A 27428-nucleotide genomic window follows, 5' to 3' on the forward strand; every position below is an offset into this window, starting at 1 on the left:
AATATTTCCACTTCATGTTCAGTGTCACGAGGGGTTGCTATGCCTACTGTCTTTTTCTCACAAAACACTCAACAATACACTCTGCATTCACTGTGGTGTTTTTACATGCGTCGGTTGGTGAAAATGGTGATTGATCTTGAACCAGCAGAGTCTAAAAGTCAGATCAGTAAATGAGCTCTGTTTGATTTGGCTGGGTGTAGGAGAGAGAGTTTGGAGGACAGGCAAAGTGAGCGAGGGAGAAAGAGTGATAGAGGCAGGAACCTGGCATGGCTGGAGGTGGACAGACACCTCAATTCCCGTACATGCTTCAGGGTTGTTTGCTTATAGGGACAAATTCCACTGCCTGTTTTCTCTCCCCCCTTTCCTCACATTTCGTTTGATTCATTGGTGGGCCAGCCTCTGTCACAACAGTAGGCCTACTTCAGCCCAAGTCCCAGGTCCCTGGTCCGACCCACCGCTCCACTCCAGTCATTTCAACTACGCCATTAACTTTACATATCTGGCTGTTATCAGAGAATTTCCAGTATTATTATTACCGTTATTAGTTGATTTTCAGTGGCTTTTACATTTACATTACATTTACATTTAGTCATTTAGCAGACGCTTTTGTCCAAAGCGACGTACAAGGGAGACAACAATCAAGCTAAGAGCAATAAAACCTGGTGTAACAAGAAATAGAAAACGACATAGAAAGAAAAAGAAGTGCGGGACTGTCACTGCTTAAGTTCAAGTTAAGCCAAGGTGCCAGATAGGAAGGGAGGTGCTCTCTGAAGAGTTGGGTCTTTAAGAGCTTCTTGAAGGTAGTGCTAGGCAGGTCAACGTGGAACTACAACTGAGAATAGTCTGGATTGCCGTGCTTGCACAGGCGGCAGTGCCAAATGACGCTCACTGGATGAGCGCAGCGTCCTGGGTGTAACTTTTGCCCTTAAAAGAGCATTTAGGTAGGTGGGAGCAGAACCAGTAAGCACTTTGTAGGCAAGCATAAGTGACTTGAACTTGATGCGAGCAGCTACCGGCAGCCAGTGGAGCTCAATGAGTAGCGGGGTGACATGTGCCCTCTTTGGTGGTTGAACACCAGCTTTTCAGCTGTTTTGTCTGAGTTGATGTACTTCAATTTGGACATTGCTTATTTCTTACTTTACTGCTGCACTTGTTCCTACAGTGATGTTTCAGGTTGGCTGTTATGTTCTATGTATGATCGTAGCACACTATTCACATTAATCACGCATTCACATATTTCACTTTCAGGTTTTCTTTTTCCAAAGTTGAAGTGTGCCACTACTGTTGGAGCAACTGTGAACAGAACTGGTTCTTCCTCAATGGACCCTTCCGCAAACTCCGCCCCCCTTAGCAACGATTGCTATATCAGTCAAGCATTCACGTTTCCCAGGTTCTCAGCATTGGAATGAATGGCGTGGCAACATGTTTTCAACCGTGTCAATTTCAGCTCTACCCAAAGAAATCACAAGCATTTTTGGGAAAAACGGTAAGATCTCAGATCGAAGCAGGCAAAAGGGTCTGCAATATGCTTATATAGGCTACAGCCACGACATTACATGCCGTGTTTGTAGACATACAAATGCTAAGGCTAACAGGTTCATTCCAGCTTTGTTTATTTGTTCTATTATCTACACAGTCGCCGCTATGCAAACATGTAAGGTGGTAAAACTGAATCGTATTTTAAGCAAGGGTTTTCTCACGTTTTCGATGCAGTGGGCAGATTTTAGCGACATAGCTTCTTGGAACAAAGTAGGTGCTTCTGTTTACGTTGCTGACATTCAGCTGATGGGTTGGGAGTCGTCCACATTGTTTGATCCACAGCAGGCATTTCTCTCTCTGGGTCTTGGGTTTCGGGAAGGTATAAATGTTACCCCTCCCTCCAGCCTTTTTGGATATCGGCCAGAATTACACACTCCATAAACGCAACGTTTCATTTTCTCTTCTCGAGCAGACGTCCCTCTCATTGACTTCCATTCATAAAAATGGCTCGCTTGACTGAGGTCCCGAGCTTAGTAACCGTTGCTATGCTATGATTGATCAGTTACCGTTTTGGGGAGTGGTCGCGGAAGGGTCCATTCCTAGACGTTATTGTCAAAGGTATCAGTTACATAGAAAATTGTAAAGTTCTGACAAATTGAACAAATGGCCCGCTGTCTCCTGCCGGTACTTGGCCAGATAAGGCCATAAGGACATTGGCAAGGGCGTAACAATGATGTTGACATTGGTGGGGACATAATGAGCGCGTAGGTTGATGGCGTTTAGACGGGGGGTCTGGGGGTCCTCCCCCAGAAAATTTTGCATTTTTTAAATGCAATTTCCAGCATTTTAACCAATTCTGGGGTGGATAGTGACAAACCCCTTTTGATTCACAGGGGACAAGATTGGCAAGATTGAGAATTGTTTTTTTTTGGAAAGCCACATGAAATACAGTATACCTGTCTGGCTGGTCGAGATTGATTTTAGCAGCTCGGACGGTCGCCTCCACAGTGTGTGAAGCGACATTTCACTGAAGGGGGACGTGACCGAACAGGTTTTTAAAAGACTGTTCTGTGATAAACTTACTGTTGATTTGGTGAAATAGCCTCTTATGTCCGTCAGTTTCCTTTTCCTGCCCGAAGCAGACATCATCCTGCCCGAAGCAGACATTATCCTGCTGTCACCGCGCGCTTAACTACCAACCTAGCAGCGATAACTAACAATAACTAGTGCAGGAAGATGAGCCAAGAAGGTAGGCCTACACTACACGCATGAGGGTAAAATGAACCATTTATTTCCCGAATGCCGTGCAATTACCCATTCAAAATAGGTATGGACATTTTAAACGTATCCAAATATTGGTATGGACACGTCCATAGCGTCCATACGCATTGTTACGCCCATGGACATTGGTGTTGGTGGTGGTTTTTTTGAGTACCAAAAGATTGGTGAAGACTCAGTCTGAGAATAATCAGTCAAGCAACTACATTCTAGCAATGCGCATCAAGGGAGAGAGGGAGGCTTTCCTCAAAATATTCTGTATGTCTCTGATTAGACATTCAGACAGTCCCAGTTTAAGTATCCTACATAGCATAAGGGGTGTCATCCCATATCCCCGACCATACATGAGTATGTATCAGTCTGTTACTTCTGAGTAGTTCTTGACACTGCTCGTGTATACGCAATAAAAAAGTACCTCATCCAAAATGTATCCTGATTCAGGCAATCCAGGCTGCGTGTAAACCGTGAACTTGAGGTAGGGTGTGAAGTCACTGACAGCGGGAGTGTTGCCATCCAACACCTCCCCCTTCAGACAGAAACTAAACGAGATAATTCATTGGAGTGGGTGAAACAGAGAAAGAAAGACAGAAAGAAAAGGAGAGAGAAACTACCTAGAACAGAGAAAAAGAGAGAAAGTCTACTCTTCCTAATGAATGTGGTTATTTGGTTCCACGCTGAATCTGTGTGCTATCCTACAGTCAATTGCATTTAGTCCATTGAGCGTTCCTGTCAGAACAGAGGCTTCCTCCCTCAGCACGGCCCTCATACAAACGCCGACATTTGATCCAAGAGATCCAGCTGTGAGCAGAGAGGCCTGTATTCATGGGGGTGGAGGTATACAGAATACAAAGACACTTTGCTATGCCCTGAGAGGAGAGGTGATGAAACGCACCCATGCACACACCTTGAGGCCATTCCATATGGTAGGACATTCAACCCGGAAACCCTTACATGTTAACCTAAGTCCAATTAAAAGCAATAAATACAAATGAATATAAGATTCATTAGATTATTGATAATTGTCAATCATTATTAACTCTGAACCTTTATTCTGATTTGCAACTCCTTGATGGTACATTATACATTCCATACCTACATTATGGTAAACTATAAACACAACACATTGATAATTAAGTATACTTTAACCATGTCTAACCCCACAGAACACATAAAAAAGTACAAAAGGAATTATTTCTATAGTCTATATTACGAAAGTATAATGTGCATGAAAAGCATTCCCAATAAATTCTGTTAGTCCTAGTTACAGAACTCACTCGGTCCAATACATTCTGTCAGTAGCCGGTTACAGAACTTATTCTGTCCACGAAAGCAAAGGCTGCAAGAACCTTTGCCCACATTAAGCCACGCAAAACGCTTGAACTCATTGACCTTTTATTGTTTTTTTATTGAAGCTGCCCATGTGTAAGCTGCAAGAAACAACACTGGACATTCATTGGTGTCATTCGACCACAAAGAAGATACATAAAAATGTGTTTATGAATAAATGACAACAAATGCTTATTCTGTGCCTTGGTGCAGTCATAAGGAAGCAATGCATTTTAATTCAGTTTAATAAAGACTTCACAGAGGTACAGTGGTTTAAGGGGCCAAGGATAACAGACCTTATTTCTTGTATATAACATATACGTATGTCTATGACTGAAAACAGTATGACTGCCTCAAGGGTCCTACAGTAAATCCCATCCTCTTTTGCTATGTCGTCCCTAAACTCCATCCTCTTTTGCTATGGCGTCCCTAAAGTCTGTCTTCTTTTGCTATGTCTTCCCTAAACTCCGTCCTCTTTTGCAATGCCATCCCTAAACTCTATCCTCTTTTGCTATGGCGTCCCTAAAGTCTGTCTTCTTTTGCTATGTTGTCCCTAAACTTTGTCCTCTTTTGCTATGGCGTCCATAAACTCTGTCCTCTTTCTCTATGGCGTCCCTAATCCCCGTCTTCTTTCTCCATGGTCTCCCTTATCCAGTCCAAATAATTCTGCACCTTGGTGTAGTATCCTTTATTGTCCCCTGTTAATGCTTGCCGGCGACAGGGAGAACCCCAGGACACAATACCTTTCAGCCTGTAGGGATCCTCTGCCTTCCCCATACCAACCATGGGCACAAACAGAGGACCTCCACTGTCACCGCTACAGCTGTCTTTGCCTGCCTCTCCTGCACAGAACATGTTCTCAGTGAAAATTTGCCGCTTTCCTTTTTCATTTGCAGGTGTTTCGTTGCATTTTTCTTTCTCATATTCTGCTATGCTTGCATATCGTAACTTTCCAGAGATGTCTTTCCTCTCAAACATTCCATATCCTGATACGGTGCCCATTTTCCCCTCAAGGGCATCACCCTCTGCCTTCTCAGGCAAACAGATCGGGAGGAGGTCTTTATTAAGCTTGACCCTAGAGGACATTTTGAGCAAAGCAATGTCATTATCATAGCTTGTCCGATCGTTATCACTCTTGCCTCTTTCATACTTAGGGTGGATTATGATCTTCTCAGTCTCCATTGTAACTGGATTTCGGTCACCCACCACCATACCTCCAAACAACAACAGTGTTCCCGCTACATTATCCACCACATGAGCTGCAGTTATAGCCCAGCGGTCGCTGATCAGGGACGCTCCTCCTCTGTTTGGATTTCTGATGAGGAGCTGCCAAGGTATCTGTCCTAGTTTTGCCTCCTTTCCACCCAGGATCCTGCCACTGCTGATCTGACTGTGTGTTTGTCCACAAACTGCAAATACATTGAGTGAGGAGGGAGTGAGAAAAGGTTGCAGTTGGGCAGAGGGCCACAAAGACATACATGGTAGTTCTGTTTTATTTTTTCTTTCTTTCATTTTTATTTTTATTCTGAATTATTTTCATTATTATTTTCCGATCAGGAAAAAATAACAATTTTACCAGGAAGACATCTTGGTATTTTTGTCTGACCAGTCCTGGATTTCCAGAGTCCATCTGCCTTACATGTAAATACCTCTGATGAACGAGAGAGAAGGAGAGTGTCAGAGTTGGAAAGACAGGGATATTGGTAGACAGGAGGAGAGGGACAGACAGACAGACAGACAGACAGACAGACAGACAGACAGACAGACAGACAGACACCTCAGACTATCTTTATATCATTCCTGTAGGATTAGGTCTTTTTTTCTAGAGGTCTACAAGCAATGTTATTTATTAACATATAGAAACATACACACACACACACCTATGTATGGATATATGTAATTGAAATGAATTGAACAAACAAACACAGATGCAGTCAGACATTCATATAATTTTGTCAGCCCACCATCACTATCTAGTTTGTAATAAATGGAGTCACAGGTGAATTGGATTTCACTCCCGTAGAGTATCGACATCGGCTCCTGTATCTTGACTGGGTAGAGGAGAGTTGGCTCTTCACACCTCACCTCTGCCAGGGTTAAAGGGAGAAAATAAGTGAGAGCAAATAAAAAACATGAGAAAGAAATCATGGCGGTATTCTGAAGACAGTGGGCTCTGGGCTGGAGCTAAGGCTGATTGTGGGCCAATTGCATTATTCATTATCCAAATTCATTGTATTGTATGTGTCCAAATGTACATATGTGAATATGTATTATATTAAAACGTTACAGTTGGTGCTTTCAGGACACTGCTTACTCTCACACGTGTAGAGGGGCTCCCACAACCCATTCAGCTGGCATCTGCTCTCAAACGTCATGTTGGATTTAATGCCAGGGCCTGTCACCTGAGAGAGAGTGAAAGACATTTAACAGAGAGAGAGGGTATTTCTCTCAGAGTCTGTATATGTTTTAACGTGGACGAATGTTTTTTTATTTTTTATGATTTATCAAACCTCGTCTACGACGGTCCCTGTGTCACAGGTCACGGTGACGGTGTCCCCCATCCAGTACTGCTGTCGTTTGGGTTCGAAGGTGGAGTCTGGCGTCAGCACCTTGGGGCAAGTCATCCCTACGCTCACAAACAGATATTTAACTCCCCTCAGTCATGAAACAGACTTAGTCTCAGACAAGTCCAACACACAGGAGCTTTTAAGGCCGATGTGCACTGTAAGCGCCTTGAGACTTGAGATTTTATTGTTTTGGCACTATATAAATAAAATTGAATGGAATTAAATTGTGTGATACCTCTCATTTCGTGACAATTCAAACCTTTGCAATACAGTGAACATCAACCATCCATATGTGGACAATCACTTTTTCATTCACATTCACATTCACATCATTCACTAATGTTCAGTGTCTTTATAGCTCTGGCCCCAGGGTACTGCTTTAGCTGAAATTAACATGTGTGTTGTGTTTACAAGATCTGGCCCAGGCATTTAAGCCATAAATGATGAAACAGGCAACACACACACATACACATACACACACACTCACACACACACACACACACACACACACACACACACACACACACACACACACACACACTGGGTGCTGTGTGTGTCACTTCCCTGGATGGGTAAAATGCAGAGGTGGAATCGGAGTGTGTGTGTGTGTCTACACCACCTCTGCCATAGAGTCACTTTCACTTTCACACACACACACACACACACACACACACATAAGGTTTTGATTCTGCATACTGCAAGTATGTTTTTTTTTTTTCCAGTGAAGGCTTCCAGAGTCTAGCAGAGGATAGATGTCTAGCGATTTCTCACTCACTGTCGGTCTTGTATGCGACAGTGAAGCCCATGTTGGTTCCGGCATTATCCGAGTCAAACAGAATCTGGACCTGGCTGCTCCCTGTGTGGATGGGGCCGGGGGGAACGCGGCCACAGTATGGCCCGAGAGTCTGAGAGGGGGTTTTAATCTGTGGCGGTAAAACATGGAGCAGGGGTGTCAATAGTCAGAACCTCTCGCAAACTCAGCTGAGGGGGTTACACACACACACATTCACACATTCACACTTTCACACACACGCACGCACGCACGCACGCACGCACGCACGCACGCACGCACACACACACACACACACATCGGAACACACTCCTCCACACACCTCCATACCAGATGTCCAAGCCATTAGTCACGAAGCTCTGTGTACTTGTCTGACAAAAGCTGTAGTTGTGATTTACAAATGATTTAAATCTGCTCTGCAGTGATGTGGTGTTCAGCCACTCAAACACCATTACTGTCAGCAGTGGCGGTTCTGCATGGAATTACGCCCCGGGCGATATCCCCTCCGAGCGCCCCCCCCCCCCCCCCCCCCCCCCCCCACCCGAAAAAAAAATCTGACTTTTTCCAATTATAACAATATAAGTGAAAGAAAAAATGAAATGTATCAATTGCACAAATCCTTCAATAGAACATTTGAATAACACACTTAAGATAATTATTGCACACATAATTTACATTAATGTTAGCTAACCAGCCATCTGCAAGTTATGTTGTGCAAGTGCAACGCTTGCTAGTCTAGTGGTGTCAAAAGGAAATCTATGGTCTAACCAGCTAGCTATCGACCTGTTAATTATTAAGATTATACTAGTACTCTGTATGCTTTTCAATTGCACAACTCTTTCAATAGAGCATTTAAATAACACACTTTAGATAATCAATGCACACATCATGTGCATTAATGTTAGCTAACACCAGCTCTTTGCAAGTTATGTTGTGCAAGCACTCAACATGCATTATAGTTAGTTGAGTTTGCTAATAGTGGCTAATGGGATTTCGCTAACGCTTGCTAGTCTAGTGGTGTCAAAAGGAAATCTGTGGTCTAACCAGCTAGCTATCGACCTGCTAATTATTAAGATTATACTAGTACTCTGTATGCTGTTACATTATGTAGTTGTGGCTAGCGGGATTTCGCTAACACTTTAGCCTAGTGTCAGATGAATGAACATGTTCATACCCTATGGTCAAATCAGCTAGCTAACGCTAGCTAGCCAACAACTCAGTTGGTGCTCAACATTAGCTGGTTGCCTTACAGTAATAGAGTATTGGTTAAGCTACACTTGATAAAATAAAACACATTTTTACCTTGTCCACTCGAGCATCCTTCAATAGCTTTATCGATAATGTAATAGACTACTCTGTTAAAGATGTATTACATTTCCCTCGGGATGAATAAAGTATCTATCTGACTATCTATCTATCTATACTCTGCTCACTATTACCTTCACCAGTTGGATAAATTGATGCAGTTAGTGGTCTCCTTCCACCAATTAACCTTGCCCTTGGTGACCACATAATCGTTCTGTATTACCTATTTTTATAAGCCATTTCACACAATTCAGAAAAACAAAAAGTATAGGGTAATTATAATGTTTATTGGGAGACCCAGAGCTGAACTGCCCGCCGCCCCCTCTCTCTTTCTCTCTTTCCCCCTTTCACCCAGGATTGCGCTGCACCTTCTTAGCGAGCAGGTGCGCCTGCAGCTGCAGGGGGCGCCAATTTGCCAATTCCTCACGCAGTGATATGATATATAGAAATAGAAAAGCGCTTCGCGGCCCAGATTATTATTACTATTTTTTTAAGTGCTCGTGCCGCCCCTCACGTGTCATGAAAAAGTGCCGCCCCGGGCGGCTGCCCGGGTCGCCCGTGCCTAAAACCGCCACTGACTGTCAGTACAGCAACTAATTCATGTAAGCCATTCCTTGTCTTCCTTTAAACAATGCAGTAATTACTCATGACAAATTTAAACGTATTTAAATATGAAATGCTATTCTTCACTTATGGGTCGAAATTGTGGACGTTACATTACCATTGAACATTATTTTATGCTGTATTCAATTATCTAGAGTTATGTGCCTTATCTGTGTATCAATGAACACCAGTGTGATCAGGTGGGCTGACATGACTTCCAGGTCTTAAGGGGGCGCTGGTGAGCCTCACCTTCACGGCATCAGCACATTCTCCACTTGGTTTGGCCTCCACATCGAACTCTCCAGTGAACTCGAGCACCAGCTGCAGGCCCTCCTCCACAGACAGACTGTAAGAGCAGTGGGCATCCTCAGCATAGGGACCCGGGCTGCCAGGAGGGGTCACCTGACCTCGCCGAGACCCTGAGAGATCCTCGGTGCAGTGTACTGAGAGAGAGAGAGAGAAAGAGATGGATGGACAAGAGGAGGAAAGACAGAGAGAGTGAGATAAAGGATGGAGAGAAGAAGAGATGGGCAAGAGAGAGTGTGTGTGTGTGTGTGTGTGTGTGTGTGTGTGTGTGTGTGTGTGCTGTCTTACCACTGCAGGTGTGCTTGTTTGCGTCGAGAACATAGCCAGGCGGGCATGTGCACATGTAGCCTCCAATGAAGTTCAAGCAGAAGTGTGAGCACTCAATGCTCGGATCGTCACACTCGTCATAATCTGATGACCAGAGAAGGAGTCAAAGGTCATACACACAAACACACAGACACACACAAACTCTCACACACAAAAACACATATATTAGCGATGATATCAGAGCTTTCGTCTGCATTCTCCCAATGTCTTGCTGCACATTCTGCCCCTCACCCTGTATGGTGTAATAACCCCTGAAGCCAGTGTGTATCTCAGAGTTGGAATAGTCTGCACATTCTGCCCCTCACCCTGTATGGTGTAAAAACCCCTGAAGCCGGTGTGCCTCTCAGTGTTGGAGTAGTCTGCACTGAAGGACAGGTTTAGACAGCCGCCGGAGGAGGACAGGAGAGACGGATTGACGGAGGACCGCAGCTCCTCCAGGGACATTCTCCCACACAGGGTGGAGATGAGGCTTCCGTCAGCGTAGACCTTTAACAGAGGGAGAACAAGCTTAAAGTCGACGACCTCCATCTACCACAAACTCAAACAGCTCATAACAAATAAACAACAACAATCTGATTGATAGAGATAGTCTGGGTCCTAGGTTAAGAAAGAGAGAGAGAGAGAGAGAGAGAGAGAGAGAGGGAGAGAGATGAAACCAGATTCCATTTTCATAATTCCCCTTTGAACTTTCTCAGGTGTGGACAGTCAGATGAGGTGCTTTTGCACCCTCCAGCCCTACTCTGCCAATACAAAGCCAGCTTAGGGTACAGGGGAATGGAGGGTGCATGGAATGGTGTGGTACAATGGACCTGGTGTGTGTGTTTGTGTATGTGTTGTGAACACATTTGTACCGTTCAATAGAAAAAAATACCAATCAAGCATACCAAGCATAGCCTCAGAATTGAACACAAATGTAGGGATGCAAGCACCTCTGTTTAAAATTGCTTACTAACGTGATTCGTGTACATTTGTGAGGAAATATGTTGTGGTAATTTGTCCATGCTTTTGAAATGGAACAGCTGCAATACACTTGTTGGCCACTGGTGGAAACTCTGACGCTGTTCCGAGTTTACCATTGTAAAGAGTGAAAAGCTAGATGCAAACACCAGTAGGTGACACTTGCTCTTGCCAACCTTTGTCTTCTTGATCTGTAAATTATGTCTCCAAAAGCAAATGATGTGCCTATAAAACTTTGTATAGACATTATAGAATCAATGTATGTACTACATGAATTACATATGAACATATTGCAGAATTTAACATTTCCAAATAATGAAACTGACAGGTATAAAGATTGTGTGACTGGTAAAAGTTTAACGTATCCTAGCTACTGGTAGATCAAAACGTTTGTTATATGGTCTTATATTTTTTGTGTGGACACATTTGGTAATCTCCATGTGAACCACAAAATGTAAAGGGCCGTATGAAAAAGACAATTCAATTTTGTTGCTACAACACTCATTCTGTGGTCGAAACCATATTGAATCGTGAGGCCACTGTGTATGAATGTTAATGTGTGTGGGTGTGTGTGTGTGTGTGTGTGTGTGTATGTGTGGGAGTGCACGCAGAAAAAACCTTCAGGGCATCGTTTTCACACTCGTAGCCGTCCTCCAGGTCCAGGTGGGTGAGGGCGAGGGTAAGGGCGTGCCCTGGAGGAGCACAGCGGGCCCAGGTCAGCGCGCTGAACGGCTCGTACCCACGGGGGTAACCAGGCGACTCCACCCACCCCGCCAGGGGCAGAGACCAGGCCAGGGGCAGGAAGAGAAGACAAAGACTGAGATGGAGAGATAGAGAGAGGTAGATAGATACATAGATAGAGAGAGAGAGAGAGAGAGAGAAAGAGAGAGAGATAGAGAGATAGATAGATGGATAAATAGATACGTATATAGATAGATGGATGGATAGATAGAGAGATAGAGAGGGAGGTGGTCAGCAGACAGAGAAGTACAGTCAACTCGAGAATCGGCAAGAACAGAAAAACAGAAGGATGTGAGGGAAAGAGGAATTGAGAAGTAGTTCACAGAAGTGAGAATTTATATCAAATCAAAAACATATTACATTAAAACATTAACAAATAAAACAAAAATGATATCTTTCAGAAGATAATGAAATCTACAAATTATTCAAATCAAAAAGGACAAGAGGTGATTTGGTCTTTTTCTTTTCCTGTTCTCTCACAGTGAAGTGAGGTATTCGATTTTGGAACAGAAGAGGACAGAATTCACAGAAGAATGCAGAGTCCCAACAATGGAACATACTTAGAAATATAATTACAATTACAAATATCATTACAGCTGACTGCACGTCAGAATGTACACAAACTTACCAGAAGCGGAACATTCTGGAATCTGCACTCATTTGCCCCACCAGAGCGTTGTCCTGATGCCCCAGTAATGTCTGCCTACTTCTGTCTTTTCTTCTTTACTTTCAATTTTATGCGCCTCCCTCCCTCCCACCAAGGCTCTGTTATCCCTGAGACTCTCACTCACTCTCTCTCTAGTGCTCATTCTGTCCCCATCTCCATCACTTTAACACATCTTTATGAAAATAATAAAAGTCATAATCTGGAAGAGATTTATTTGGAGAAGGGTCTATTTGTGGTGTTTGGTCCACATGGTGTTTCATGACAAGGTCAAGGATGACCCACAGGAAAAAGAGAGGGATACAATGAGAGGACAGGATGAGAAGGTGGAGAAACGCGGAGGAGTTGGAAAGAGTTGGAAGAGATAGATATATAGAGAGAGGAAAAGAGAGGGGAAGAGAGTTGTGGATTGGGAATGAGGGGAAATAGAGAAAAAGGTGAAGTGGGAAAGAGGGAGAGTGAGAGCTGGAACACAATGCTGTTTACAGGATGAGGTGACTCCCGTATCTGTTAGAGTTGAACCCATTACACATCAGCTCAGGATAGGAGAGAAACAAGTAGAGTTCACATTCTCTTCCTGGAACTTACTCGTCCCAAAAGAATGGACAAACAGGTAGGCCAATGAGGGTGTGTGTGTGTGTGTGTGTGTGTGAGTGTAAGAGTTTGTGAGTGTGTGTGTGTGTGTGAGTGTGGATGTGTGTGTGTGTGTGTGTGTGTGTGTGTGTGTGTGTGTGTGTGTCAGGGGTGGGGGTGCAGTGCAGGAAAGAGTGTGTGTGCTGTTTAGGAGAGAAGGGAAGAATGGGAGGTACACACCATGGAGCCCTATTGTTTTAGACTTGCCTGCATGTTGCAAGAGTAGGATCTGAGCCAAGACACAAAATAAGAAGTGGGCCATTGGCCTTGTGAGTGTGTGTGTTTGTATACGTGTGTATGTGTTTGTATACGTGTGTGTGTGTATCCGTGTGTGTGTGTGTGTGTGTGTGTGTGTGTGTGTGTGTGTGTGTGTGTGTGTGTGTGTGTGTGTGTGTGTGTGTGTGTGTGTGTGTGTGTGTGTGTTTGAGTGTGGTTGTGTGTGTTTGTTTGTGTGTGTATGTGTGTGTGTGTGTGTGTGTGTGTGTGTGTGTGTGTGTGTGTGTGTGTGTGTGTGTGTGTGTGTGTGTGTGTGTGTGTGTGTGTGTGTGTGTGTGTGTGTGTGTGTGTGTGTGTGTGTGTTTGTTTGTGTGTGTGTATATATACTGTATACAGTATTATTAAGGGCAGGCTAATAGAATGAGTAGTGTATTCATACGTCAGTCCCTCCTCTGTAAGCCACACTCACCGTGTCGTACACACACACTCAATTTGTCCCACACACTAACTGTGTCGTACACACTAGCTCACTGTGTCGTACACACTAGCTCACTCACTGTGACACACTGTGACTTCTTTTTTTAACCACATTAATGCGTCTTTCCTGTGACGCAGTAAAGGCACCCACAAGTTACGCAGGCACTCATTCCAATCAGAAATATAATTCAAAGAAACAAAAAAGACAAGGATGATTCATCATTAAGTGAAAGAAATATTAGCGTTGATGAATAGATATCAATAGATAACACATATTCACAGTAATTTTACTATTTTAACTTTCCTTTATTCACTTAAACAGCTGTTACTTCTCGGCTTTCCATCCTGCTATTACCACTTCATTTGTTTATGCCTCTTTTTTCATAGTCTTTTTTAGGTAAGCTTCCTGATGCTGTAAACACACACACACACACACACACACACACACACACACGTTCACATACACATACACATACACATACACACATCCTCTACTTTTGCATAGATTATTTTTGCATTGCAAAATATTATTTCTGTGGTATAGCAAAGAATGCTGATGCTTTTCTAGTACAGTTAGTGAAACAGCAACACGTGATACTAAGACTACAAGTCCATCCATAGTGTCCTCTGAATTTGCCGCTAATTTTTCATGAACTTCTCATTTACTGCAACGGTCTCCCTTGCCCTAAATCTTTAGCACATCTTACCAACCCCTACAATCCCCCACACCCTGCAAATATTTCAAGCCAAGCAGAAAGCATGACACTAAGAACAACCCTTTTGATTTTTCCATCACAATACTGTATATACAACTACTGAGAGTAGTACATTTACTAGAGTTGCATTCTTGAGCCACTCTCTCTTACCACAACCTACATGTGTGGAAGTGGAATAGCTTCAATAATACAACATCTTAAGTTTGTCAATATATGCACATTTTATTGCAACTATGACCGATTTTGTACGGTAAGAAGGATGGAGCATAAGTTATCTACTGAAATTATAATAATCAGTCATCTTATTTAAAGTCTATAGTTTATAGTCAAAATACAGCATATTTTCACCTACAATGATTTAAAACTTGATTTAAGGCTGTTTTGATCAGAGTATCTAAATGTTTGCCAATGCTTGATCATCAGGGGACTCGGAGTGTTTACAGTTTGTTCTGCATCAGTAGTAGAACACTGATGAGGTCAGGGCCAGGGGGTATAGAACACTGCTGAGAACAGGGCCAGGGGGTATCTCTAGTAGGACACTGCTGAGAACAGGGCCAGGGGGTATCTCTAGTAGGACACTGCTGAGAACAGGGCCAGAGGGTATCTCTAGTAGAATACTGCTGAGAACAGGGCCAGGGGGTATAGAACACTGCTAAAGACAGGGCCAGGGGGTATAGAACACTGCGAACAGGGCCAGGGGGTAAAGAACACTGCTAAAGACAGGGCCAGGGGGTATAGAACACTGCTGAGAACAGGGCCAGGGGGTATCTCTAGTAGAACACTGCTGAGAACAGGGCCAGGGGGTATCTCTAGTAGAACACTGCTAAGAAAAGGGCCAGGGGGTATCTCTAGTAGAATACTGCTAAGAACAGGGCCAGGGGTATCTCTAGAACAATGCTGAGTGTTCAGGGGGTATCAGTAGAAGAACACTGCTGAGAACAGGGCCAGGGGGTATCTGTAGTAGAACACTGGGGAGAACAGGGCCAGGGGGTATCTGTAGTAGAACACTGGTGAGAACAGGGCCAGGGGTATCTCTAGTAGAATAATGCTGAGTGTTCAGGGGGTATCAGTAGAAGAACACTGGTGAGAACAGGGCCAGGGGGTATCTGCATCTGTAGTAGTATAGCTAATAATTGTACAATGTTTGTGGTACCAGCTCTGCTGAACCGATGTCATGTATAAAACCTCTTGGTTTACATTAAAGCCTATACAGGAACAGTTTAGTTCAGAGACGTTAGCAGGTGACTTTGAAAAATGCCCTGATCTGGACTGAATCTAGGCCAACGGATGTCCTCTCTGCGTCTCCATAGACCAGCCTGCTGTTACTGTAAATGAGCTTGACACAGAGCCACTCCGGTGGAACACTAAGTACAGAGAACACAGTGCTGAGTTATGGGGCAGGAAGGAAGGACTGAAGAGAAAGATCAGGGCTGAATGCATGACAGGGGGCATGGGGCTTTCCGTAAGAGCGAGGGAGTCAAAAGACAAAGAGATAGACAGATAATGAGACAGCGAGAAATGGAGTACAGTTAAAATGAACATACTGTATCTACCTTATTTTCACAAAGACTAACAAAGGCTCATTTTCCAGGGTATAGTGCACTTAATAGTGTCAAATACCAATATGAAAATATTTCTGCAGATATTTTCAGGATATTACTTTTCAACATCATATCTACTGTTCCCCTGTGCTGTGCTGTGTTGAGCAACATATTAATGATGGGCCTGCCCCAAGATGTGTAACATAGCACCTGGTCACAACAGAGTAGTGTAAACAAAGTTGGCTGGTCATCAAAGTGATTTTCAGGGGAATTTCCTGTTCACAGTGCGGCGAGTTTACAAGGTCTAGCTCTACGTGTTTGGAGTCCAGCTGGAATATTTGAACAAATTGCATAATAGCGTAGAAGAAAGTCTCATTTTGCCATGCACCGTGCTACTGAAAGCTCAGCGTGGAAGTACACAATGCGTTAGGAAGGAAGACCAAAGAATACGAGTGAGGCCAAGAGTATAACAGGGGGCATTGGCCTTTCCGCAAAAGGGAGGGAGTTAAAAAACCAAACAAAGATCGAGGAAGGAATAAAAGGAAGTTCCACTTAGTCCCTATGAGGACAAAGACATACGTATTTGTAGTTTGAACCGTAGCCTGTACTTCTGAAGAGGAGAGATCAGATCAGAAAGTTCAAGAGGAGAAGTGAGACGTGAGTCGCTTGTCTGCCCGTGGGAGGGACGCGCAGTGACGTAAGATCCGCACTTACCCCCAAATCTAAGGCAGAAACATCTTTCTCTACATTTCATTAGAGAGGGGGGGCAGAGGGCATGTTCATTTTCTAAACAACTCTTCTAAGCAAGGGATTTTTTTGTGACGATACGCAGAGACTGAGTTAGAAGGAGCTGTAAAACTCCCCGCTTTTCACTGGCTCCGCCGCCTTCTAACATTCTACCATCGCTCAGCTGACAACATGGGCTGTGACCAAGGCCGTGGAAAAGGCAACGGACTATGCTGTGACAAATGCCCTAAAGGTAAGTTGTCCTCTTACTGTGATGCTAATGTATGATGCTGTATACGTCCATGATGCGGGTCTATGATCCTGCAAAATGTATTGGTTTTCTTTTCGGTTTTAAATGTTGATCATAAAATTGTGATGATGATTTTATGGTTCAAATGCATTATCTGTGAGATTTGATCTAAGAAAGAGGCTTATCCTTGTGGCGATATGACATGATATTGAGTTTTTTCCCCTCTTGTAAACAAGTGCGCAGAGATAGCACCTGTGTTTCCAGATGTGAAGATCTTTGTTTCCTTTACTTCAATCTAGCGCCAATGAATGCATCATCTGATGAGCTTGTGATGACAAATTAATTTTTACTGACATTTTTGATTCTTGTGAATTATTGTAGTTAGCTTTAGCTTCGTTCTATGATTGTTGCTGTTTGGTTTCTAAATGATTTGTCCACCTTGCTCGTGTTGCTATATTTCTAGTTGGATTGTCAGTGAGGATGCTGTTAGTGCATGGTGTGTAGGCTAATGTTCTTCATCATAACGGCATGAACAGCAAAAGCAAATAAGTTCTTATTAAGTTCTTATTAACGGAAAGATTGCTATAACAACCACATACGCGTTCTTTGCTCTTACAAACCTGCGAAAATGTATCGTGCACTCTGATGTGTGTTCTCACTATTTGTGATATAATGAGTCACTTTGTGCTCATAGTTGATCATAGTAGAAAAACATTATACTCATTCCTCTCTTATGCCAGCGCCATTCACATGGTCATATCACAGATACAGCTGACTTAGCAGGCACCGATGCTTGCTTCAACCTCTGGAATTATAGACCCAGGTGGAGATGGGGATGCTGGGTGGAGTTCCCAGGGGGTACAGGAAGTCTTTAAAGAAAAGACAAATCTTTGGGGTGCTTAGAAATCAATCGTATGCAAAGTGACACAATGTGTGTTGATGTGATGACTGGTGTGCTGAAACTTTCCACGATAACAGTGTATAACATGGAAATTCCCCCCGTGTCTCTAGGACTGCCTTGTTTTTGAATATTCAGAGTTCAATAGTTTACCGTAAGTAGTAGCCCTCTGTGTCAGCCACCTGCTGTCTAGGTCTTTGGATTCCTCAAAATCTCAAGAGTTCAATACATTATGACACAAATTGTCTCGCATAAGTGACAGAGTATTTGTTGATTTCTTTGCACATGGTCTGACCCTGTAACCCTGAAGCATTCATTTTGTTTCATCTTTGGTCATTTATTGTCTTGGGTATGTCAGAGGTAATAGAAACAAAAGAACAAATACTATAAAACCAGATTTAAAAATAAATAAACAAATATATAGCAAATCAAGCCTTGTAATATATGAGATAAGTGATGAGAAACCATACATTCATTTATAGCAACATTTAGAATGCACATTTAGAAATTCCACTGGTGATTATGGAACTGCCTCTGGCACAGATGTGGCAGAGCTCCGGCAACTCCGGGGCTCACACACAACATGGAGGATAATAACAGCACTCATAGTCTCATGGGTCTCATATACACAAGTTCATAATCATGAGTTTACCCCCCCCCCCCCCCCCCCCAGGTTGGAAAACATAGCAGCAGAGACTCATACCAGAATGCTAACGCTTCATACAACTCTTCTTTACCCCTCTCTCTCTCTCTCTGCATCCATCCATCTCTCTCTTTCTCTCCTCCAGGTGAATACATGAAAACTCCCTGTAGTACGCCTAAGGACAGCGCAAAGTGTGCCCCCTGTCTCGATGGTCTCGACTACACTGAGGACGACAACAACCTTCCTAAATGCATACTGTGCGCAGACTGCTCCTCAAGTAATTACACACTCACACTCACACACTTTCTCTCCCTTTCCATCCTTCCCTCACTCACCCGCTATTCCTCTCTATTCATCCTTGTTGCTCTTTCTTTTTTCTCTCTCTCTATCTTCTCTCTCCCTTTCTCCCTCTGTCTCTCTGGTTCCTAACTATCATAATTTTCTGTATAGCCTGTTTTTATTTTAGTAGGCACACATTCAAGCCTCTACCTCTTCTCTCTTCTCTCTTTCTCTCCCTCTCTCTCTACTCTCAGCTAAGCACCTGAGGAAGAAGATTGAATGTCTGCGGGACAGAAACGCCCAGTGTGAGTGTGAGGAAGGCTTCTACTGCACAGACCCGAAAGCTGAGAGCTGCACACATTGCGAAGTCCGTACCAAATGCAGGCCTGGGCAGGGTGCTGTAAACATCGGTAAGCTACTAATAGTTTAATCAATTCACTGATTTCAATCAGGTGAATGGAAGGATCAACAGGCTGTCGCTGCCTCCTGAAGGGCATCTTTCTTCCTGATAGAATGAGGTCTCTGTGATGCACCATGTTTGCAATAGAGGGATGTTGAACCAGGCCAGACAAGCAGGGTGAATTGGGAATGCTGCCGTAGATGCTTTCCTTCAGCTGAGGGTGAATTGGGAATGCTGCCGTAGATGCTTTCCTTCAGCTGAGGGTGAATTGGGAATGCTGCCGTAGATTCTTTCCGTCAGCTGAGGGTGAATTGGGAATGCTGCCGTAGATGCTTTCCTTCAGCTGAGGGTGAATTGGGAATGCTGCCGTAGATTCTTTCCGTCAGCTGAGGGTGAATTGGGAATGCTGCCGTAGATTCTTTCCTTCAGCTTAGGGTGAATTGGGAATGCTGCCGTAGATGCTTTCCTTCAGCTGAGGGTGAATTGGGAATGCTGCCGTAGATTCTTTCCGTCAGCTGAGGGTGAATTGGGAATGCTGCCGTAGATTCTTTCCTTCAGCTGAGTGTGAATTGGGAATGCTGCCGTAAAGTCTTTCCATCAGCTGAGGGTGAATTGGGAATGCTGCCGTAGATTCTTTATGTCAGCTGAGGGTGAATTGGGAATGCTGCCGTAGATTCTTCCCTTCAGCTTAGGGTGAATTGGGAATGCTGCCGTAGAGTCTTTCCTTCAGCTGAGGGTGAATTGGGAATGCTGCCGTAGATTCTTTCCGTCAGCTGAGGGTGAACTGGGAATGCTGCCGTAGATACTTTCCTTCAGCTGAGGGTGAATTGGGAATGCTGTCGTAGATTCTTTCCGTCAGCTGAGGGTGAATTGGGAATGCTGGCGTAGATTGTTTCCGTCAGTTGAGGGTGAATTGGGAATGCTGCCGTAGATTCTTTCCTTCAGCTGAGGGTGAATTGGGAATGCTGCTGTAGAGTCTTTCCATCAGCTGAGGGTGAATTGGGAATGCTGCCGTAGATTCTTTCCTTCAGCTGAGGGTGAATTGGGAATGCTGCCATAGATTCTTTCCGTCAGCTGAGGGTGAATTGGGAATGCTGCCCTAGATTCTTTCCTTCGGCTGAGGGTGAATTGGGAATGCTGCCGTAGATATTTTCTTTTAGCTGAGGGTGAATTGGGAATGCTGCCGCAGATTCTTTCCTTCAGCTGAGCAAGACATTCTGTATTACAGGAGCTTCAGAAGACACCAGCTGTGAACCTTGTCCCCCACGAACCTTCAGTAATGTCACTGGCTATTCACCTTGTCTTCCACACACCAAGTAAGTGGGCATACTACACACACACACACAGTCAGGCCGACACACACACACACACACACACACACACACACACACACACACACACACACACACACACACACACACACACACACACACAAACACACAAACACACACGAGTACAGAAAACGGACTGTTTCTTTCTTCTGTTGCATCACTTCTGTCGCATGTTTTCATGTATTCATTCAGACTTTGCTGCAAAGGAGATTTCCTCATAACACTGAAAGCAAAAGTACCTTAATATGTATCCTAGTGTGAGTTTCTAGTTTCTAGAGCTGCACTTCTAGTTGTAGTTGCAGTTTCTGCAGTGTCGTTGCAAATATTGTTACTCTGGAGTCAGAAAAGCCAAACAAAGCCTGACAATGCACTGTGTAAAACAGCACCACCCTCAGGTGGCTAGGAGTAACACTTCCAATAACTTACAAGAGAAAATGGAGTTACTCAGAGATGTGACGCAGCTGGCTGATTGGGTAGTTGTAACTAGTGAGGTGTTGGCAAGAGCACCCTGTATTTTCAACAAAGCTACATTCTGCGTTGTTACTGCAGTGGCTAGATATATTGCAGATATAAAGCTATGAGCGTCTGTCACTGGTCGAGAGTAAACTAGCCAATTAGATAAGCACTGTAAAGTCTGTATTGTGGTGTGTAAACCCAATGCATTTTCATGAAGAGAAGTTTTATTTTAAAAGCTATTTGTGTTATGAGGGTGTTTCCACCAAATGTTATACTTATGCTCAGCCTTGGGTTCCCATCAGAACAGAGGTGTTTTCCTCAGTTACTTAGCTATATCAGGTTAGACCACCACACACTCGCTCACTCACCCGCCACCATTTTAATCATACGTCTTTCATTAGTGTATGGTTTTAGGTTTAGTTTTACAGTGGCACCGTGGGGGAAATTCAATGATTAACTTAAAACTTTATTCTAGGATTTATTTAGGATTTTGTACAGACAAAGTATGGAGCATAAATTAGAAACGCTTACATACATCTAGTCTATTAAGGTGAATTGGCAAATGTATTCTCGAAAAACATTTGTAACAACTCAGCACACTCTTTGATAAGGATTCTTTGTTTGATTTGATGTATATCGTTTAACTAGTGACAGCTGTCTCAAGGCACTTTACAAAAATCAATGTCTATTAAGACAGATGACAAACCCAGTCATCAAGCATTAGTGGAGGTAACATCACTGCAGTAGTCAGAGTGAGAGTTGAAACAGGACACTAGGTTAGTTAGGGACATTTGTTTGACGACAGCTTCTTACTCTAGATTTTATCACAGCTCTGCAAAGGAAAGGAAATGTATTAGGTTTGAATATGATCTCAATCACAGACATCAGACAAACAGAAACGACCAAACAGATTATCAGCCATTCACACTTTCACACACACGCACGCACACAAGCACACACATGTGCACACACAACAGGATGTTTCCAGGTGTCAGAGCTTTTTGCTTTGATGAATGATCACTTTTATGTGTGACCTTCAGCTACATGTCTCACAGAGCTGATGGAAGGAGATTAAAGATGGGGAAAGTGAATTACTCAAGCAAATAGGAGAAAAAGAAAACACGATTTTATACGTAAATGATCAACTGAAAGATCAAATTGACGCAGTTTGACACATATTTTGGGGTCAAAGTTCAAAGTCAAAGTTGTTTTATTTGTCAAATGCTTCAGATGTCAAGACATACAAAGTATTCGAAAAAACGTTTCCAACTCTCCTACGGTGAAACATATAAAGTGCACAGGCACAACAGAGAGGACTTACAAACATACAGACAAGACATTATATAATACAAGTAGAACATACAGATTAACATATAGCAGCATAAGTTACATAAAGTGAGGTTATGTAGTGCAAAAAAAAGGGCAATTTGGTACTGGCAGCAAAAACATCCGGTAAGAAGTATTTGTTATGTTAGCAGTGCAAGTTGAACAGTGAGTGGTGTTACCATAAGTGATAAAAGTGATAATTAACACTGTACAACAGAAGTATGGGAAACTGTCAACTTAAGTAGATTAAAAGTAGGTAATTCCTTAACGGAACATTGTGTAAAGTTCTAGAGGGTGTGGATTCAGGTTTACTCCAGAGTGTGTGTGCGTGGTCGTACTCACATATTTTGGGGTCTGTATGGGCTTGTATATTTAATACCCATGACATAAGAGACACAGCATAAAGAGCCAACTATTCCTTCAGTGATTTATCAGTGATGTTTTTGACTTTTCACCCTGGTGTGCATTTGTTTAATGCTCACTAAAACAAGGCAGCACTGCTAAAACAAGGCAGCACTGCTGCTGGAGCTTAATGCTGCCTTCAAGTGCTTGTTGTAAGATCCTTCTCCCAAGTTCAGAAACCAAATTACGTCTTGTCACGTATTCATGTCCCTGGTTGGAAATCTAGCACCAATAAGGAAGCATCTTTCAAAAAAGGATGACCCGTCAAAGACACAGTTTTTATGTTTGATCATGTTTTATCAATCATACAAATTAGTCTTGGGCGTCAGAGACAGGTAACCTGTCTGGACCTCAAAGCCAGTGAACCATAGATATAAAGAGACCTACATGCAGTGAAAAATTCTCAGGAATATGAAGTTACTCTCATTTAATTCAAGAAAATCATGTTGCAATCATGTTATCTAAATCTTACTCTCGGTTTATGAAAAAAACCTTTGTTGAAGCAATTGCCATACAGACATTAAATGTACAACAAGATGGTATTTAATTAACACTTTCTTATTATCTATGGATGCCATGCCATGCCAATTTGGGTAGAGACACAACCTCTCAACATCGCATCTTGGCAACTCGGGTATCAAAGAAAAAAATCGAGTTTCCCACCAAAACTCCAGCTTTGTCTGGCCATTCAAATGCTCGTAATTATGATATTTTGGCCAAGCACTGCAGGTAATCCTTTAGACCTGAGCACTTTAAAGACCAGAATGCCTCTTTGTTACACAGACAGAGAGATTTCTTTGTGAGTTTCTCAGGGCTGACCTTATGCGAGACTGAGATGGTGAAATATATCATGATGTCTGATTTGTTTGTTTGTTTATTCCTCAGTTGTGGGGGTCAGAAAGTTGAGCAGGAAGGCACTGACGTAACAGATGCTGTGTGTGGCAAACCGCTGTGTACTACTTCTCGTAAGTACTGGGTTCTTTTGTAATGTAACATTTGTGCCGTGCTCCATTCCAACACCCAAAAGGTTCTTTTGTGACTTAACATTTGTGCTGTGCTCCATCCCAACACCCAAAAGTCGGGTTGAGTTGCATGATATAAATGAGACTTTTACTTCAACATCACAACAAGGAAGGGCCTTGCAACCACCCTTTTCATATTCTCTATGAACAATATGAAGGGGATGGGAATACCTCTGGGATTGGTACGATCTCATATCCAACCAATCATCAGTGAGGATAGATGGCATCTGAAGGCCTTAAGGCAGAATCCAGTGACTGCTTAGAGTCGTTCTATGTAAGTTTGACTGACATCTTTGTCTTCCTATCACAGATGGTTATTGGTTATTACCCGCGGGCTTATGGGTGGGACTAATCGTCTCTGCCTTCATCATCGCAGCCTACTTTTACTGGAAGGCCAAGCACCGATCACGACACACAGGTGTGTATGACTACAGCGTGGTCTGGGATAGTTTCAGACAGAGAGCGCAAATCCAGGTGAGCCGCCAACAGCGGAAGGGCTTTGTTAAACTCACACCCACATCCCCACTGCACTCACCAGATCAAAGCAACACTTGCAGACCACATGAAAGGCGGCTATAGCGGGGGAAATTCTCCATTCCCGAGAATTTCATTCACTCTCTCCTCTTCAGAACAGGGTTTGAAATCACCACCAAACCATTTCACCAGAAGAAAGTTTCCCCTCTTTGAGTGATGACACGGGTTCTCTCCACCCTCAGCTTGCCTCCAACCAACCTACAGGATTGTGATAAAAAAATGTTTTATAGAAAATACAGCCAATTGTACATGCAGATTTGTGGGGGAAGATACAGAGCATATTGACGTATGCCCTCTTGAGAAGAGAGGCTGGCTTAGTTCAAACGTAGGAACTGCCCCACACCCCAGGAGTCTCTATTTGGAGATGCACTGGTGTGCAGCAGCGCAGTGTTCATCTAATCTGCAATCTGCATGGACATATGCAAGCGCATATGCGAAGGAGACGCTGTGCGTCACACACCGCAGCAAACGTGCTCATCGGTGGCTTCATCTCTGATGCACCTCTCACCACATCCGCATCCGCCAAGACGCCAAGACACACACACACACCTACACACACACACACACACACGCACCCGCAGAGTGCAGCATTGTGCAAGTGCAAGCTCAGAAGCACACAGTTACTTCCTTGCCTCTGTTATTATGGCTCTCTCTCTGTCGGTGTCTGCCTGTCTCTTTGCTCTGTACATTTCTGCTCCCTGTTACCCCTTTTCCACCAAGGCAGTTCGAGGGCCGGTTCAGAGCCGGTGCCTAATCTAGAACCAGTTCTTTGTGTTCTGACAGCCAAAGAAACAGCTCTCAGCCTGGAAAATTGATCACGAACATAAACACTCTCTTAAACTTAATGTTCAGACTGGAATGACTACAGAGAGAGAGAGAGAGAGAGAGAGAGAGAGAGAGAGAGAGAGAGAGAGGATGGCGAGAGGGGTCTGACTTTTAACAGATTCGATCGCGCCGACCATTTTGATCAATCGTGTGACAGTGTTGCATTTACAGTAGCTGCACGCTCGTTCTCCTCTGAGCAGAAAGTGCTACAGGGGGTGTGGTACGGAAAGCAGTGTAGTCCCAGTTGAATAATAATTGTGCAAAATTTTGGCACAGTGCACAATCACGACCAGTCGAATATTGCAATTGATGTAAGAAATGAGGAGCTATGCTTGCTTGCCAGTCCGCCATTGCTGTTGTTCAGTTTTGGGGAGAGGAGAGGAGATTGTCTCTTTAATCACATTCATTTCGCAAAGCTGCAGGAACGCTACTGCCGGGGGGCAACTCAGTTACGTTCCATCACAACAGCCTGTGGAAAAACAAACTAGTTCAGTTCTTAGAAGGGTCACAAGTTGAACCAACTCCGTTTGTAGCATCATCCCAGATAGAATACCTAGTTCTGTGGTGGAAAAGGGGTCTGCCTTTTGTCAAGTGGTTAAATTTAGTTTAGAAGACTATAACTGGCGACCCACTGTTCTTTATAAATTAATTAATGTGTGTTTATATGTGTGTCAGTGATTACACATAAACACAGTGAAGGCATTTATAAACACACACTCAGTAATACACTAAGGGCACTGACCCTTTGGAATTGCGTTCACTGCATTCTACACCACAGGAAATACCGATGAGCAAATAAATAATGCTTTTTTTTTAAGCTATAAAAATGTTCCTGCTGCTGCTATGTTCTTCTCCACAATGTTAGCTACGACTCAAGCTAGTCAGTCATTAGTCAACCAGTTTTGTGAAAACGACTGGGTCCACTTCAGCTCATAGTACGTGAGCCAGTGTGTCAGGTCCACTGATCTACCCATCATAAATGAATTACACCTTGTATTAACTTGGTCATGCCCTCCCTTCTTGTGTGATTTTAGTGAGTTTCCCAGATGACTGTGTTGTAAGTGTTTCGCCCGGCCTGGCCCCTGACATACTGCTACCGCCGCAAGAACAAGCCTACAAAAATGATTGTACGGAGATGATGCCACTCACCTGTCCAGGTAAACACCCAACGAGAGACCCAAAGTCTATACTACAGACCATCGCAGGGCAGTTACCATCAACACAATCAACACAAACACAAACTAATTCTACACCATCACAGGACGATTACCACGTCAGCAATACCAGTGTCACAAGTACACACCATCACTGACTAAAGTACACCTGCTGCTTTATACAGGCACAGCTACAGCTGGATGAGTGACTCACAAACACTGAAACTCATGGCTAGGCAATATGAGACCAGTGGATAGAACTAGAATGACTTAAGAATATATATTTCTGTCCTTTTAAATTGACATTAAAAACTATGCCATTCGAGGTTGAGATTAATCTTGATCTCAGTCCCTTAAGGGAAACACTCAGGTCTAGGCTGTTAGCTTATGAAAGTAAGAATCTAAAATGGTGCCTGTCTACTTGGTGCGTGCATGTGTTATCTGCAGTCATCCCAACTTCTCCTTTCACTCTTAATGTTCATCAAGATGGTTAGCACTAAATTGAGAGCCAAAAATGACAATGTCTGTGTTCACAAGGGCAACTTCTCTCATCCTGCAGTTGAGACTAGCTCCATCTCATCATGTGAGTGCGTCCCATCACCAACTCTGACATCACAAACCTCACCAATGAGACTGATCCATCTGCCATCCACCACCTGGGGACCTAATGGGGACAGCAATGGATCTTCCGTCTGTCAATCAGAGCCACAGGAGGATGAGTGGAATGGGACCTAAAGCCTGGCACGCCGGCCCCCCCCCCCCCTCACACAAATGGGATCGGCTGTGGAGCACTTGGTCACTAATATGTGTGTGTTCGTGTTCTTAACATGGGCATGCAAGTGGGCCAGATATCTTTTTCTCCCCAGGTAACTTAAGGATGAAGGAGGGGATGTGTTTGGGTTCACACCTGCACTAAGACTGTCCGGTCGACAACTTCGGCTAACAAGCACATAACGACAAAAGAGTAATAACAGAAGCTGAGTGTGTTAAAAAGGGGAAAGGCTATCGGACACGGCACAGAGAAGCACATTGAACTGTTGAGTCGAAATGTCCTTGTATTTATATCGGTGAAGGCAAATGTTCTTGTTTGTTTTACACTGTATAGTCTTTGTGTATTTTGTTATGTCGTTTAGAATAAACTCTCTTTTTCAAGAACCCCAATACAATAACATCTGAAATTGTGAAAGGCAGTGAGAGATTTTGGTGGCAGGCAGGAAGAGGAAGCTGCAACACAAAGTGCAGAAGTTTGTCTTTTG

At 43.5% G+C, this 27428-nt stretch overlaps 3 protein-coding genes across 3 annotated transcripts in view; 1 reads left to right on the top strand and 2 right to left on the bottom strand.

Moving 5' to 3' along the window:
* c1r (complement component 1, r subcomponent) overlaps positions 1-16 on the bottom strand; it is a gene marked incomplete at both ends in the record, with an annotated part of 8546 nt that extends 8530 nt beyond the window's left edge. The window contains one exon of the mRNA XM_080857698.1: positions 1-16. This exon is cut by the window's left edge and continues 10 nt beyond it. Coding sequence (XP_080713824.1) covers positions 1-16 — 16 coding nt within the window.
* Positions 17-4136: 4120 nt separating this feature from the next.
* Positions 4137-12363, bottom strand: c1s.2 (complement component 1, s subcomponent .2). The gene is made up of 11 exons (XM_080858442.1): positions 12308-12363; positions 11557-11755; positions 10287-10467; positions 9943-10065; positions 9598-9791; positions 7426-7573; positions 6594-6709; positions 6398-6485; positions 6048-6170; positions 5660-5734; positions 4137-5492 (listed from the first exon to the last, which is right to left on the bottom strand). The coding sequence occupies exons 1-11, from the start codon at positions 12337-12339 to the stop codon at positions 4699-4701; spliced, it is 2073 nt and encodes a 690-aa protein (XP_080714568.1). The 5' UTR covers positions 12340-12363; the 3' UTR covers positions 4137-4698.
* A 4380-nt stretch (positions 12364-16743) lies between these two features.
* Positions 16744-27215, top strand: LOC308380926 (tumor necrosis factor receptor superfamily member 1B). The gene is made up of 8 exons (XM_080858391.1): positions 16744-16905; positions 18589-18720; positions 18977-19132; positions 20351-20438; positions 23523-23602; positions 23970-24077; positions 26053-26175; positions 26732-27215. The coding sequence occupies exons 1-8, from the start codon at positions 16845-16847 to the stop codon at positions 26905-26907; spliced, it is 924 nt and encodes a 307-aa protein (XP_080714517.1). The 5' UTR covers positions 16744-16844; the 3' UTR covers positions 26908-27215.
* The last annotated feature ends 213 nt before the right edge of the window (positions 27216-27428 follow it).

The sequence above is a fragment of the Sprattus sprattus genome (assembly GCF_963457725.1).
Source record: "Sprattus sprattus genome assembly, chromosome: 19".
Taxonomy (NCBI): domain Eukaryota; kingdom Metazoa; phylum Chordata; class Actinopteri; order Clupeiformes; family Clupeidae; genus Sprattus; species Sprattus sprattus.